The sequence below is a fragment of the Nicotiana tabacum genome, chromosome 4 (genome assembly GCF_000715075.1).
Source record: "Nicotiana tabacum cultivar K326 chromosome 4, ASM71507v2, whole genome shotgun sequence".
NCBI classification, from domain to species: Eukaryota; Viridiplantae; Streptophyta; class Magnoliopsida; order Solanales; family Solanaceae; genus Nicotiana; species Nicotiana tabacum.
Window position 1 is genome coordinate 4,643,015 of NC_134083.1, and position 14,667 is coordinate 4,657,681.

The 14,667-nt window shown below is 39.6% G+C and overlaps 2 protein-coding genes across 4 annotated transcripts; both read right to left on the bottom strand.

Moving 5' to 3' along the window:
• Positions 1-412: 412 nt before the first annotated feature.
• On the bottom strand, positions 413-1,389 carry LOC107767911 (uncharacterized). Its single transcript, XM_016587024.1, has 2 exons — positions 1,044-1,389; positions 413-900 (listed from the first exon to the last, which is right to left on the bottom strand). The coding sequence occupies exons 1-2, from the start codon at positions 1,387-1,389 to the stop codon at positions 413-415; spliced, it is 834 nt and encodes a 277-aa protein (XP_016442510.1).
• Positions 1,390-3,708: 2,319 nt separating this feature from the next.
• Positions 3,709-13,513, bottom strand: LOC107767909 (DUF724 domain-containing protein 3-like). 3 transcript variants are annotated; one of them, XM_075251274.1, is made up of 9 exons: positions 12,992-13,513; positions 12,702-12,880; positions 8,953-9,147; positions 8,093-8,198; positions 7,841-8,013; positions 7,506-7,566; positions 7,323-7,430; positions 5,145-5,189; positions 3,709-4,588 (listed from the first exon to the last, which is right to left on the bottom strand). In XM_075251274.1, exons 1-9 carry the CDS (start codon positions 13,278-13,280, stop codon positions 3,894-3,896), a joined length of 1,851 nt encoding a protein of 616 aa, XP_075107375.1. In that variant the 5' UTR covers positions 13,281-13,513; the 3' UTR covers positions 3,709-3,893. The 3 variants fall into 3 exon arrangements, with proteins under 3 accessions (XP_075107375.1, XP_075107374.1, XP_016442506.1); XM_075251273.1 differs by having other exon boundaries at positions 12,702-13,513; XM_016587020.2 differs by lacking the exon at positions 5,145-5,189 and having other exon boundaries at positions 12,702-13,512.
• Between the last annotated feature and the right edge of the window lie 1,154 nt (positions 13,514-14,667).

The window sequence follows — 14,667 nt, forward strand, 5'->3', positions numbered from 1 at the left end:
AGATATCATGACAAACCAGCACATTATGCACTAAAGATCTCACCTTGACAAAAGCAGCTTGGTTCTCTGCCACAATACTTCCCACTGCTTCTCTTAGTCTGACACAAATCATTTTAGAAATGATCTTATATAGAACATTACAACATGAAATTGGTCGAAAGTGACATGTTTTCATTGGTACTTCTATCTTGAGAATCAGGGAGATCATTGTAGCATTTAACTGCTTTAAGAGATGCCAAGTACTAAAGAACTCAAGTATAGCTTGAGTTATATTTTCTCCTATAATCTGCCAGGCAGCCTTAAAAAATTCACTGATGTAACCATCAGGCCCAGGGCTCTTGTTCCTGTCAATATTACCCGGTGCTTTCTTTACATCCATCTCATGATATGGTTGTACTAATCTCAGTTGTTGCTATAATGTCAACCTTTTCCCATTGTGCAAGATACTCTTAAATGTTTTAACTCTGTGATTTGATTTCCTACCTAGCATATCCTGATAGAAATCCACCAAGATCTGAGCTATAGAGTCAGGTTCAGTTTGCAACTGCCCATCTTTATTCTTCAGCTGTGTAATAGCTTGCTGAAGCTTCCTGTGTTTGATCACAGAAAAGAAGTATCTAGTATTATCATCACCCAGCTTGATCCACTTACCTTTACTTCTTTGCAGTAAAAATATCTCAGCTAGGTAAGAACTCCTTCTGAACTTCTGGTAATTTTCCTTCTCTTGTGCCTGCAGACGTGCCTCTCCTGGCTTCAATTGCAACTCTTTCTGAATTTTCTCCAAAGCCTCTCTATCTTCATTTGCTTCAGTCAGTATATTCCTGAAGTGTTGTCTATTTAATTCCTGCAAGCTCTTCTTTAACTGTTTTAGCTTATACACAATTTGATACATCTTGTATCCTTCAACAGTTTGCTCCATATTTGATCAATTCTGGATAAGAACTCTGGGTGTTGAGCCCATGTGTTGCAGAATTTTAATGCTTTCTTCCTGCAACTATTAGCATTCACCATTGAGATTCTAATTGGGCTATGATCACTGATACCTTCTAGTAGAAAATTGTCTATGTATGCTGGCATGTTGTCCAACCACTGTCTATTGACAAATGCCCAGTCAATTTTTGAGTCCACCCTCGTTTCCCCATGTCTATCATTCGAAGTGTATCTGCTCCCATGCTGGGGTAGTTCTATGAATTCACGCTCTTCTGCACATTCACTAAAGTCAACTATCTCACTCATAGTTATTGGATTGCCCCTAATTCTATCATCTATTCTCAAAACAGAGTTGAAGTCACCAATTATTATCCATGGAATCTGCCAACCTCTACTCAAGCTACTCAAATAGCTCCACAACTCTTTCCTCTCATTCCTGGTGTTAAAAGCATATACCATGGTCAATAGAAAAGTGTGTTGCCTCGGAATGTACAATACCTTGCAAGTAATGGCTTGTGCTGTCATACTAATTGCCTCTACCTAGAAGTAGTCTGGCCTCCATGAGATCCATATCCTTCCATTATAGTGATTTTCAAGATTTGTTATATACTGCCAACCTCCAAACATGTTGTTTGCAATCTGTGTTATTTTTGTACTTTTTACCTTAGTTTCCAACAACCCTAACCAAACCTGCAGCTTGGTTGTTGCAGAGGAGTTTAACCTCTTTCTGCTTATTAGGGCTATTTAGCCTCTTTACATTCCAACAGAGTAGACTATCCATTCCCAGTATTGGGAATGATTATGTCTCCCCCTTTTCTCACATTACCTTCTTGGACCTGTATGCTTGGCCCAGACTCCTCTAATACTTGGAATGCATTTGCTTGTTTCTCTTGTTAATTAGCATGTTTCTGTTGTGGTCTCCTAGAATTAATAGGAGTCACTCATTCATTCTGTATCCTCTCATTCTGCTTGCCATGAGTAGTTATGTTTGTCTTCATGTTTGCCTCTGTCATTGATGTTGTGGTTTCTTTCCCAGCTTCTCTGCCTTGTATATTCACTTCCTGTACTTCCTTCTCTTTTGGACTTCCTGGTATCTCCTTTTCAACTTGACTAGTACTTTTCTTCTTCCTGCATTCACCTTCATCATGACCATATTTCTTACAATGCTTACACAATGTAGGCTTCCAATCATATAATACTCGTTGCTCAATCAACATTCCTTTTTCATTTTTGAACCATATTCTATCAGATAGTACTGCATCCATCTCCACTTCTATCAACATCCTTGCAAAATTTAATCCAATCTTCTTTTCAGTGTTCTTATCCACCATAAGGGGTTTACCTACCAGACTTCCAATCTTACTGAGTCCTTTAGGGCTCCAGTATTTGAAATCTAGTCCAGGAAGTTTCACCCAAATTGGGACAATGTATAACTCATCCCTAGTAAATTCCATATCCGGACTCCATGATTTCACAATAAAAGGCTTGTTATCAAAGTGATAGATCCCTCCTTGAAGTACTTCATTCTTCCCCAATTCTGTATCAAAGCGTACCAAAACTATCCCATTCTGAACATTGAAATCTTATTTATTCCATGCTTTGCCCATTGCCTCTGGATGAATCCATTCATAACAGTGAATGGAGGATGAGCTCCTAACACATAGCATACAACTGTGTTCCTCCAATATTCTATTTCTAAACTTATATCCTCCAATTCAATTTCACATACAGCTGCCTCCCCCTTCGTCATAGGCGATACATATTCAAGCTTGAATCCTGCATTTGTGACTATTGCAATATCAAAGTTATCCCACACAGACATCTTCGTTGTTACCTCCTCCATTAGGTCAGCTTCATCTGCCCACGATAGTTTTATAGAGCTGGATCCACCTCTTGCTATTTCACTCCATGATGTACGCCTAGGCGTAGGTGGTTTGTCTCATCAATCTGCTCCATCCGTAGTCCCCTGAAATTCATTCTCTGTAACTACCGTTGCATTGATTTCCTATTCATTATTTTGTTTTTCACTTCGATTCGGGATTTTTTCCTTCTCCACAGCTATTTCCTTTTGAATTGTTTCCTCCCTCTGTTGATTATTGACTTTCGCCATTGTTTCCTGAGCCATTAGAGCCTTCTGGAATGGTACACAAGCTCGCTTTCCCATGGATGGTGCACGTTTGCTAACATGCCCGAGAGAGAATTGCATGCCCTAGTCCCTCTAGGTTTTATATTTTTTTACTTCGATATGCTAGAAATTACTATTTCCTCGATGCAGTTATAGTCATGAATAAAAATCATTTTTTTCCTCAATAACTTGGCCAAACAATTTATCTTTCAAAAAGATACTTTTTTCAAAAATAAACACTGAAGCTTGCCCAATATGATGTACTGTGTTATATGACCTCATGGTACTTTTCCTAAGTAAAGAGAACGAAAAAACAAAATTAAAAGACTCATTTGTCATGTTTCTTCAAAATAAAATGCTAAACATCTAGATAAGGAACAACAAAAATAACAACCCAGTATAATCCCACTAGTGGGGTCTGGGGAGGGTAGTGTGTACACAGACCTTACCCCTACCCTGGGGTAGAGAGGTTGTTTCCGATAGACCCTCGGCTCCCTCCCTCCAAGAACTCCCCACCTTGCTCTTGGGGTGACTCGAACTCCCAACCTCTTGGTTGGAAGTGGAGGGTACTCACCACTAGATAAGGAAATAGTATGTAATTCTATTAGCAAAATAGGCAATAAATTATTGTCTATTAAGCTCTTACCGGGATATCTAAAATGGAAAAAACTTTGGTAATTGAAAAATAGCATAATGCATATTTACTTTGTCTGGATCTTTTGAGTTTTTGCAATCTACTTTTCTAAGTCAAATGTTCAAAACTTTCACTGTAGTATTTTTGGTGAGCAGATCAACAAAAACCAAAGTTTGTTCATACTTAAGTTGTACAGAGCATTGTTCAGCAGAAGGTTTGCTTCAGTGAAGCTGATGCCCCTTCAAAGTCAAGTTGAACTTGACGTATTTCGTCAGAAATGGCAGTCTCTTTAGATCTCAATACAATGATCTCTTGATCCTTCGTCTCTATCGTGTTCTTGGCAAACATAAGTTCTTTCTCCAGTTCATTTACCTTCATAGCAATCTTGCTGATCTCTTTTTCAGCTTCTGCTCTCTCAAGAATGCAGTCTCTGGTTCTGCCCTTTATTTCATCCAACTTGTTTTTGAATTGAATTTGCCTCTCGCTGTTCAATAGTAGATCGTCCAATGGACATTTAATCTGCATAACATCAAATCCACACTCCTCCAAGTCCTCGAGAGATGTCAGAATGTCATTGATGACCATTGAATTTTTAAGATCAGCAATGGTTAATTTTGATATCTTATCGCCAAGGAAGGCGTACTTTAGCATCTTTTGTAAAGCTAGCTCTTCTCGTTTCTCCTCCTCATGTTCTGCTAAAGGTGAGAAATGTGGATTTTGTGGAATTTTTGCAAATATTTCCATAGATTCAAGTGATCTCCAAACAGTGGAATTTTTCTGAAATGGCAGTGCCAGGCTCGGCTCAGGAGTTGTGATGGAACTAAGTGCAGCATCTGGCCATTCATTAGAATGCCGAGAACTGGTCCCGGTACATGGCTGGACTGCTGTAGGAGAAGCTCCTGTAAATGCTGACTGATTAACTATGCAACTAACGGGGTAAAAGAATAAAGTGATTTTGACGTAAACAACAATCCCACTTGTGGGAATTTACTGGGTTTGTTGTTCACGTAAACAACAACAGAAAACTGCAAGATATCAGAAATGAAAGGCAGAAGCACCTGAGTTGAGCCATTTTTAGTTGGAACTATGCAAATTATTCTAGCTCTAACCAAACAGTTCAGTCTCCTACAGGGGAAGGGGGAAGGAGGAGCTCGATTGATTGTTGCATGTGAATATGAACATTGGAGTTGTCAATTATAAAGCTCAGCAGGCTGGTTCAACTACAAATTTGATTGGTAGTGGTCATCTTCCATCTAATACTTAAAATTAGGAAACCCAATTATAGTTTAAGGAAAATACTAATATGATAGTAGAAAATGTGGCTAACCAATCAAGAGGGGAAATTTTTTTCATATTCTTTTTCATTCTTCATTTTTTAACTACTATGAAAGTCGAGTTTGTATCAAATTATAAAGTTCGATTAAGCTCAAACTCATAAAACTATCAATAACTTACTCAAATCTTGCACAAACACCTTGATATTCGGCTTGACTATGCTCGCTGCAGCCCTTGTCGCAAGTTGGAATTAGAAATTGAGGACAGCAAATTTTAGATACCTCACTTTCTCTTATTTTAACAGTGTCAAACAACGTAGGAAGCTTGGAGTTCTTTATACTTCCGGAACAAAAGAGGTCTAATTAAACTTTCTAATTCAACAAGCAGGAAAATTTAACATTAGAACACTATTTTTTTGAGAACCATAAACTTTGAAAAAGAAAACAGATAACCTGCAGCTCTTCTTGTTAGTTGGAATTAGAAATTGAGGATGCGCAATTTTAGAATCTCCTCTCTAATATTTAAATAGTACTATCAAGTAATGCAGGAAAGCTGGAGGTCACACTAAAACTCTTGCTACAAGGGAAGTCTGATTAAACTTTCTAACTAAAGATTAATTTAACAACAATAACAACGACCCAATAAAATCCCACAAGTGAGGTCTGGGGAGAGTAGTGTGTACGCAGACCTTACCCCTACCCCGAAGGAGTAGAGAGGCTGTTTCCGAAAGACCCTCGGCTCATGAAGATGAAAAAGACGAGAAGAGATGGGAAGTGACAATATATTAGTACCATCAAACAGAAACCAAAAAAATAATAACAGCATCATAAGAACTATAAAATAGTTGAAATACAATAACAAAACCAGAAAATAAGCTTGATGCTATGAAAACATAAGGATAGGGAGAACACAACATAAACCCCTAGCAGTCTAAGACCACCCCTACCAAACTAGCCTCACCCCTGGACTCGACTACGTCCTAACCTATAACCCTAATGCTCGACCTCCACACCTTCCTATCAAGGGCCATGTCCTCGGAAATCTGTAGCAACGCCATGTCATGTCTAATCACCTCTCTCCAATACTTCTTAGGTCGCCCTCTACCTCTTCTCGTCCCCGCCAGGGCCAAACTCTTGCACCTCCTCACCGGAGCATCAGGGCTCCTCCCCCGCACGTGCCCGAACTATCTGAGCCTCGCTTCCCGCATCTTGTCATCCATAGGAGCCACGCCCACCTTCTTCCGAATAACTTCATTCATAATCTTATCCATCCTAGTATGCCCGCACATCCATCTCAACATCCTCATCTCTGCCACTTTCATCCTCTGGATATGAGAGTTCTTAACCGGCCAACACTTTGCCCCATACAACATGGCCGGTCTAACCACAGCTCTATAGAACTTACCTTTGACTAACGGTGGCACTCTCTTGTCACACAGGACTCCTGATGCTAACCTTCATTTTATCCAACCGGCCAACACTCTGCCCCATACAACATGGCAGGTCTAACCACAGCTCTATAGAACTTACCTTTGACTAACGGTGGCACTCTCTTGTCACACAGGACTCCTGATGCTAACCTTCATTTTATCCACCTCACCCCTATACGGAGTGTGACGTCCCCATCAATCTCTCCGCCCCCCTGGATAATCGACCCCAAGTACTTAAAACTACTTCTCTTGGGGATGACCTGTGCTCCAAGCCTCACGTCCATGCCCACTTCCCCCGACTCAGCACTGAACTCGCATTCCAGATATTCTATCTTAGTCCTGCTCAACTTGAAACCCTTAGATTCAAGGGTGTGCCTCCAAACCTCCAGCATGTCGTTAACACCGCCTCGCGTCTCATGAATCAGAACTATGTCGTCGGCGAATAACATACACCATGGTACCTCCCTTTGAATGTGGTGTGTCAGGGCGTTCATCACCAGGGCAAATAAGAACGGCCTGAGCGCAGATCCTTGATGTAACCCCATAACAACCGGAAAATGCTCTGAGTCGCCTCCCATTGTCCTAATCCGAGTCTTAGCTCCATCATACATGTCCTTGATCGCCCTAATGTAAGCTACCGGTACACCTTTTGTCTCCAGGCATCTCCAGAGAACCTCCCTAGTTACCTTGTCATATGCTTTTTACAGGTCAATAAACACCATGTGCAGATCCTTCTTCCTATCCTTGTAATTCCACCAACCTCCTAATAAGGTGGATTAATTTAACATTAGACACAATTTCTTTGAGAACCATAAATTTCGAAACAAGATGCTTAACACGTAGGAATTACTAAACAGTGTTAAGATGAGCACTAATCCTGAAGAAAGTAAAAATATTGCGTTAATTTGAATTGAAAAGGCACGTTTTACCTGCAGAAATACTTATCTCATCAGTTGAAGTCAGCTTAATTTGATTTATTGCATTTTGTTCGTTAACCGTGTCATGGAGAGTGCTCCCAGGTACTTGTGTCTCCACACCTGTCATCGAGTAGAACATTTTACAATGACGCAATGAACCAAAAAAAAAAAAAAAAAGAGTACCAAATCAGTTACCTTGTAGCACTGTCAATGATCCATGGTCAGACAGATTCTTAGTACTTTCTTTGCTGCTCTCCTGAATGAGAAAGAATAGAAGACAACACCATAATCAATCAGAAATGAACAGAAAAGTGAATCTATGGAGAAAAGAAACGGAACTCAAGCATATGGAATACATATTTCTATCAGTTACATATCATCAAAATCTTTATTTTGGCCCATACTGTAGGTAAAATCTAAGCATCGGCGTGCATTATTCTGGTACTATGCATCATATCCAAATGCTGATGATAGATTCTAAGTACTTACAGATTTGATGCAGATGAATGAGCACCATAATAATATGTTACCTCAACCGTCTGAACTTTTGGATCACTTAGCTCCCCATCCTTATCTCCAGTGCGCTTGAGAGAATGGACACCGGGATTTTTAGCCGCTAGGATTCCCACATCCACAGTCCCAATATCTTCTTCGTTCAGCTCTCTGTCGACAACCTTTTCAACATCTCCTTGTTTACTGCAGTCTGCACCCACAGTTTAGTTGAGTTCTTCACAAGTAATGATGAGTCCCAACTAGGAAGAGGAAAATTTAGAGTCACTTACCAATATCTGTAGAATGTGTGATCCCAGCTGGTGAACAATCTACATTTTCTTCCATGGCATGACTTGATTGATTATTTACTGAACCAACTTTTCTTGCTCTCCTAGTCTGCAAAGTTAACTCAAATTACCAAAACACTCGAGCTCTAGAGAACTCTTTCTCCTTTTCTCCAATTATGATACATTTGGTATGTAAATCAACAGTTGTCGTCTTAACACAGCTGAAAACAATCATATGTTAACCCTGCTGAATAGGTTTATCTTGACAATCAGATAATCTGAATATTCTAAGTTGATGATCATACAAGACATATTAGAAACCAGTTAAGTTAATTTTAACATAGATCAAATCTTAAAGCTTACTATCAAAGTACATTGAAGAAGCAAAATTAGTTCAAGTCGCAAGATATCAGGACAAGAGGAAATGAAATTAATTAGATTTCGGCTGGTCAAACGGTAGTAAAAGTGTCATTCTTTTTCACAGTTGACAAACTGAAACAAAAGATTGACAATAATCCAGTTTTTTTGAATATTTCCAACATGTTACCAATAATTTTCCTGCTTGTCCAAAGAATCAGGAAAAATTACACTCTACCAGCTATTGTGGAACAGTCCTAGAAAGCAAAGGAGCATAGCATACAGCACGCAAATCAATTATGATTATAAGTCCATCTATCCTTGTCAACTAAGAGAGGATCACTCTATCATCTCTTGCACTCAAATTGTACCTTAAATAAATGATAAAAGACCTATAGAAGTCCAAAAAGGATAGAGCAAAAATAAGGCAAATGAGTTATCATGCAAAATATGAGAAGAATGACACATGCGCTAAGAAGAAAATGGTAGAAGTCCCTTACGAGTACCTTCCAAGAGACCAAAGGCCCGGGAAAATGTTGATTCTCCAATGCTTCCACAACATTTTTTTTAGTTTTTAACTTCTTCATAGGCTGTACTACATCACTTCTAGATTCAGAAATCTCCAGATTCTTTTTGGCATCTGATGTCCCCTTGTTGGTCTGATCCTTTGCAGCAGTTGCACTTCCATCTTGAAGAGCCGTCTGATATCATCGGCATAAAAGCAAGTAATTTGTTACTTAATGATGTAATATCCTGAAAGAATAGACTCTAGTCACTAGCTGTGAATAATTAAATGCAGCATCACAACTCCAAGCCCTTGAATCAGCGATAAAGCATCAGAAGTATAGTGAAATCCAATCCAGTGAGAGATATCTTTAAGACCTTGTGCAAGCAAAACATTTCCCAATGAGAACAAGGTGAGATGTATGAAGCGAGAACTCAGACAAAAGACATCGAGCACAAATTTGATAGCCATATCATGGTATTTCCAACAGGCAACTGCGCCCAAGGTTTGGACGTAACATCATTAGTAAGAGGATAAATAACCATGGAACTTAAAAGTAGGTTACGTATCATGTGACCAACTTAGATCGTATCATAGAAGTCACGAGAACTTCACAAATCACATGCTCCGCCATTTTACTAGCAAGTGCTATTCTTCTAGTGAACAAAATGACCTGCTCCCCTTGAAGGTGTCCAAGCAGGTGCCCATAAACTTACCACTTGATTTATAATTGAATTAGTAGCCATTCATGTATCCTGGTTAACATATTTATACTTGCACCAACATGCTCAGAAATAGCTGTTCAATTATAGAAGATGTAGATCATACTTTAGCAACATAGAAGCTAGTTACTCATAAAATAGTACTGCCACATTATTTCCTCTGACGTTGTTGATGTTCCAAGAAGACTTGCGCTTCATTTACCTTAAGTAATCCACTTCAGTAACAACCATACTGTATAAGACTCATTGTACAAGAGTGAGTTGCTCTAGTGGTGAGCATCCTCCACTTCTAACCTAGAGGTTGTGAGTTCGAGTCACCCCAAGAGCAAGGTGGGGAGTTCTTGGAGGGGGAGGGATGCCGAGGGTCTATCGGAAACAGCCTCTCTATCCCAGGGTAGGGGTAAGGTTTGCGTACACACTACCCTCCCCAGACCCCACTGGTGGGATTATACTGGGTTATTATTGTTGTTGTTGTTGTTGTTGCTGTGGTTCACGCTATCTTTCTCCAAGTAGTTCAAAGCAGTAAAAGTTTGCAAATATAGCAAGACATAAAAAGCACTACTTCTTCTAGTGTACTTGCATCATTTATTCCAATTTTAGAGCAGTAAAATTTTGCAACTATTGTAGAACTACAAAAAAGGGTATCTTTGCATAATTAATGTGACAAGTGACCAAAGTCAATAAGTTTGACTAATCAACAACAACAACAAAAACAACAACCCAGTGAAATCCCACAAGTGGGGTCTGGGGAGGGTAGTATGTACGCAGACCTTACCCCTACTCCGGAGGAGCAGAGAGGCTGTTTCCGATAGACCCTCGGCACAATAAGATGAAAATGAGACAATGTAGCAGTAACAACAAAGGAATCCAGAAAGATAACACCAACAATGTAATAACCAAAAAATAGAGAGACAAGTAATAACACTAAGCAGTAACAATGGCACAGTACCACAAACGCGATGGAATAATGACACAACAAGAGCCACTAACATCCTAGGACAAAACACTTCCAGGCTAGCTTCTTACAACCTAACCTACAACCCTAATGAAGTACTAAGGACACAATTGGAGCCACTAGCAGCCTAAAACAAAACACTATCAGACTAGCCTCCTATCTCCTAACCTACAACCCTAATGTTCCGACCTCCACAAATTTCTATCAAGGGCCTTGTCCTCGAAAATCTGCAGCCGCACCATGTCCTGCCTGATCACCCTCTCCCCAATATTTCTTAGGCCGCCCTCTACCTCTCCTCATACCCGTCAAGACCAGCCGTTCACACCTCCTTACTGAGGCATCCAGGCTTCTCCTCTGCACCTGCCCGAACCATCTAAGCCTAACTTCCCGCATCTTGTCTTCCATGGGAGCCACGCCCACCTTCACCGAATATCTTCATTCCTAATCTTATCCAGCCGAGTATGCCCGCACATCCATCTCGACATCTTCATTTCTGCAACTTTCATCTTCTGAATATGGAAATTCTTGACTGGCCAACACTCTAAATCATACAACATGGCTGGTCTAACCACCGCTCTATAGAACTTACCTTTTATGTTCCGGAGGCACCTTCCTGTCACACAAGACGCCAAACGCTGGCCTCCATTTCATCCACCCCATCCCAATACGGTGTGTGACATCCTCCTCAATCTCTCCATCCCTCTGGATAACCGACCCCAGATACTTGAAGAAGCTCCCTTTCTTGGGGATGACTTGAGAGGGAAGCCTCACGTCCATGTCCGCTTCTCCCGACACGCCGCTGAACTTGCACTCCACGTATTCTGCCTTAGTCCTGCTCAGGTTGAAACCTTTAGACTCAAGCGTCCGTCTCCAAACCTCCAACCTCTCGTTAACACCGCCTCGCGTCTCATCAATCAGAACTATATCATCGGCGAATAACATACACCATGGCACCTCCCCTTGACTATAGTGTGTCAATGCGTCCATCGCCAGAGCAAATAAGAACGGGCTAAGGGCAGATCCTTGGTGTAACCCCATAACAACCAGAAAATGCTTTGAGTCTCCCCCACTGTCCTAACCCGAGTCTTAGCTCCATCATGCATGTCCTTAATCACCCTAATATAAGCCACCGGAACACCTTTCACCTTCGGTCATCTCCAAAGAACTTCCCTAGGGACCTTGTCAAATGCTTTTTCCAGGTCAATAAGTCATGTTTATAGCCTTATACTTGTGGGCTATTTGAAAATTTTATGTACTGTTTGGACAAATAGACTTTCTGTCAGATAAAATGAATCACCAAACATATAGAGGGAATCGATATGAAAGGATCAGCTAGGTCAACTTTGTTGTGTTGACCAAAGAAAGTATTTTAAAACATTTCTTCAGAGTGTTGTACTCTGAGAGAATTGTAAAAATTTAAATCGAAAAATTTGAAAACATCCTCTAGATATATATATATATATATATATATATAAGAAAAAGTGTCAGTCCAGTGCACAAAGCATCCCACGTTTATCCCCTAGATAAAAGGCCTTAAATTTCGCTTTGGCCAAAAAATCCTTTCTTTGGACAGCTTTACAATAATCCTATTTCCAGTGTCTAGACTGTCAGAGAGAACCTCTCTGGACACTCTGAATCGTACTAATTTTAAGGAGAAATGCTTGACACACCGAGTCCTAAAAACCTCCGCAAACAATGAAATCTTTGGGAACACTTTTTGTGATTCCTCTAGACTTGCTTTCTCGTTTAAAATTGACAAATTCACATGGAAAATATCCAAGCATGAAACGCAAAAGCAGCTCACAATTATGTAATGTAGCTATCTTAAGAAGAAGCCAACCTAACCAGAATTCATAACTGTAGCTACTGCTTACAACATCTACTTATCACAATTTAACTATTGTTATAACGACCTAACAATAATTACCTGAATGGATGTAATTCTTAATAAACTCGGATTCCCCTATATTTCTTGCATGTATAAGTGTCATTAATTAAACTGTTTCTAAATACAGATAAAGTAACATTCTAAAAAGGAAAGTGCATCGCTTAAACCGGGTGAAAAGGGAGTACATTTAGGTGTGACGTGATGGCCCGTTTCCAATTTCCATCAACCCAATCAAGATGGAACCTCAAGTCACGCTGAGAAAACTCGAGCTCCTCATCCGGATCCTTGAAAGCAACCCGGAACTTGCAACCTATACTACCAGGACCAGTACCAACAACACGAACAACAACTCCAGTCCACCACCCTGCAAGATGAAATGCATCAACAACGTCGGTCACTCGAAAACACAGGCGCTCATCCTCCATCCAAGTTGGCGGGGCAGGCCGTAAAATGGACCGTTTTCTAATGTACTCACGTAAATGTGTAGATCCATCTTTGTCATCTAATAAATGCTTATACTCAACCCAATAACCCCATATTTTTCTTTTGCTTTTATTAGACGAATCACTGTTGTTCGAAGCCGGAGTTGTGGACTTTGGTGGTGCGATTATAGTGGCTTCGTACCAAGCTCCACTGTACCCTTTTTCTTCTGTGCTGACTTCGACTTCAGAACCAATGCTGAAGAAGGGTTCAACAAATGAATTATTAGTAGGTGATGATACATCGTTTTCCATTTTTACTACTTTTTCCTCAATTATCGGCATAGTTGCAGTGACGAAATGCTATACAAAGGCTAGGGTTTTGTGAATTGTGAGTAGAATTGGAGTTTTAGGTATTGGCGTGGAATTGAGCTGCTATTAACACTACTCCTATGTATTTGATTCAAATTTCTTTAGCGGAAATTCAAGGAAAGGAGAGAACAATGGCGGGAAGTATCTAGAGAGCTTTTAACCCGATAGCCTTTTTATCCCTTTCCTCGATTTTTATGAAGAATATATTCTGTTTAATTTCACTGATGTCCCTTTTTAGGACGTGTGTTTAATTTTTATCTCCATTTTAAATGTTGCAAAAAAACAAAACAAAAACAAAAAAAAAGGAGAAATTTAGCAAAACTTGCTCCTCCTTTCGCACATGAATTTTGATGGAAAATACTTGGGTCGTACAGTAAAATCTTAGATATGCATTAGGGGCAAAAAATAATACTAACGAAAATGAGATTAGTGTTATAAATATATTATATTATGGATGTTCATTTAGTACTCCGTTGTAAATAAGTTTCCTGAAGAAGCTTATCCATATGAGACTCCGCCGTAAATATGTTTATCTATTTAGTACTCCATTGGAAATAAGCCTCCTCAAGAAGCTTATCCTTTCGGTACTCCGTTATGGATAAATATTACCCATAGCAGAAGATTATCTATATCTGACACAACAGCTTAGAGTAGCAGCTTACACAGCAGCTTGCAGTAGCAGCTTACACAGCAGCTTCCTTTCTTCTATAAATAGAGGAGAATTCAGTTCATTATGTACATAAGTTTGAAGTTTGAATAATATATCAGTTTCTCTCTATACTTGTCTTTACTTTACTGTCTTTATTTTATAACACGTTATCAACACGAGACTCTGCCATCTCGAGAAAATACTTTAAAAGTATCAGAGGTACGAACTTTCTTTTTCTAAATAATATCAAATCTTTCTAAACTTGAGTTTGTAGCCCTGGATATATCGGGCAAAAGCTACATGTCTTGGGTGCTTGATGCAGAAATTCATCTTGATGCGATGGGTCGGGCAGACACAATCAAAGATAAAAATCAGGCATCAAACCAAGACCGTGCCAAAGCAATGATATTCATACGCTATCACCTTAATGAGGGCCTGAAAATAAAATATATTACTGTTAAAGATCCAGTCATACTGTGGAATAATTTGAAAGATAGACATGACCACCTGAAGATGGTCGTTCTTCCACAGGCACGTTATGATTGAACTCATCTAAGGCTACAAGATTTTAAATCTATCAGTGAGTATAATTCTGTTATGTTCAGAATTATTTCCTAATTAAAACTATGTGGTGACAACATTATTGATTCAAATACTTTTGTGCTTTAGCATGGCCGTTTGGGCCATCCTGGATCAATAATGATGAGACGA

Excerpts from the sequence above, each read along its gene's own strand:
- LOC107767911 (XM_016587024.1), bottom strand. The coding sequence starts at position 1,389 with ATGGTATATGCTTTTAACACCAGGAATGAGAGGAAAGAGTTGTGGAGC. Across the intron at positions 901-1,043 it reads AGACAATTTTCTACTAGAAG|GATACAAGATGTATCAAATT; the intron begins GTATCAGTGATC and ends AAACTGTTGAAG.
- LOC107767909 (XM_075251273.1), bottom strand. The coding sequence starts at position 13,280 with ATGCCGATAATTGAGGAAAAAGTAGTAAAAATGGAAAACGATGTATCA. Across the intron at positions 9,148-12,701 it reads CCATCACGTCACACCTAAAT|ACGGCTCTTCAAGATGGAAG; the intron begins GTACTCCCTTTT and ends CGATGATATCAG. Across the intron at positions 5,190-7,322 it reads TGAGATAAGTATTTCTGCAG|CGAGCATAGTCAAGCCGAAT; the intron begins GTAAAACGTGCC and ends CAAGGGCTGCAG.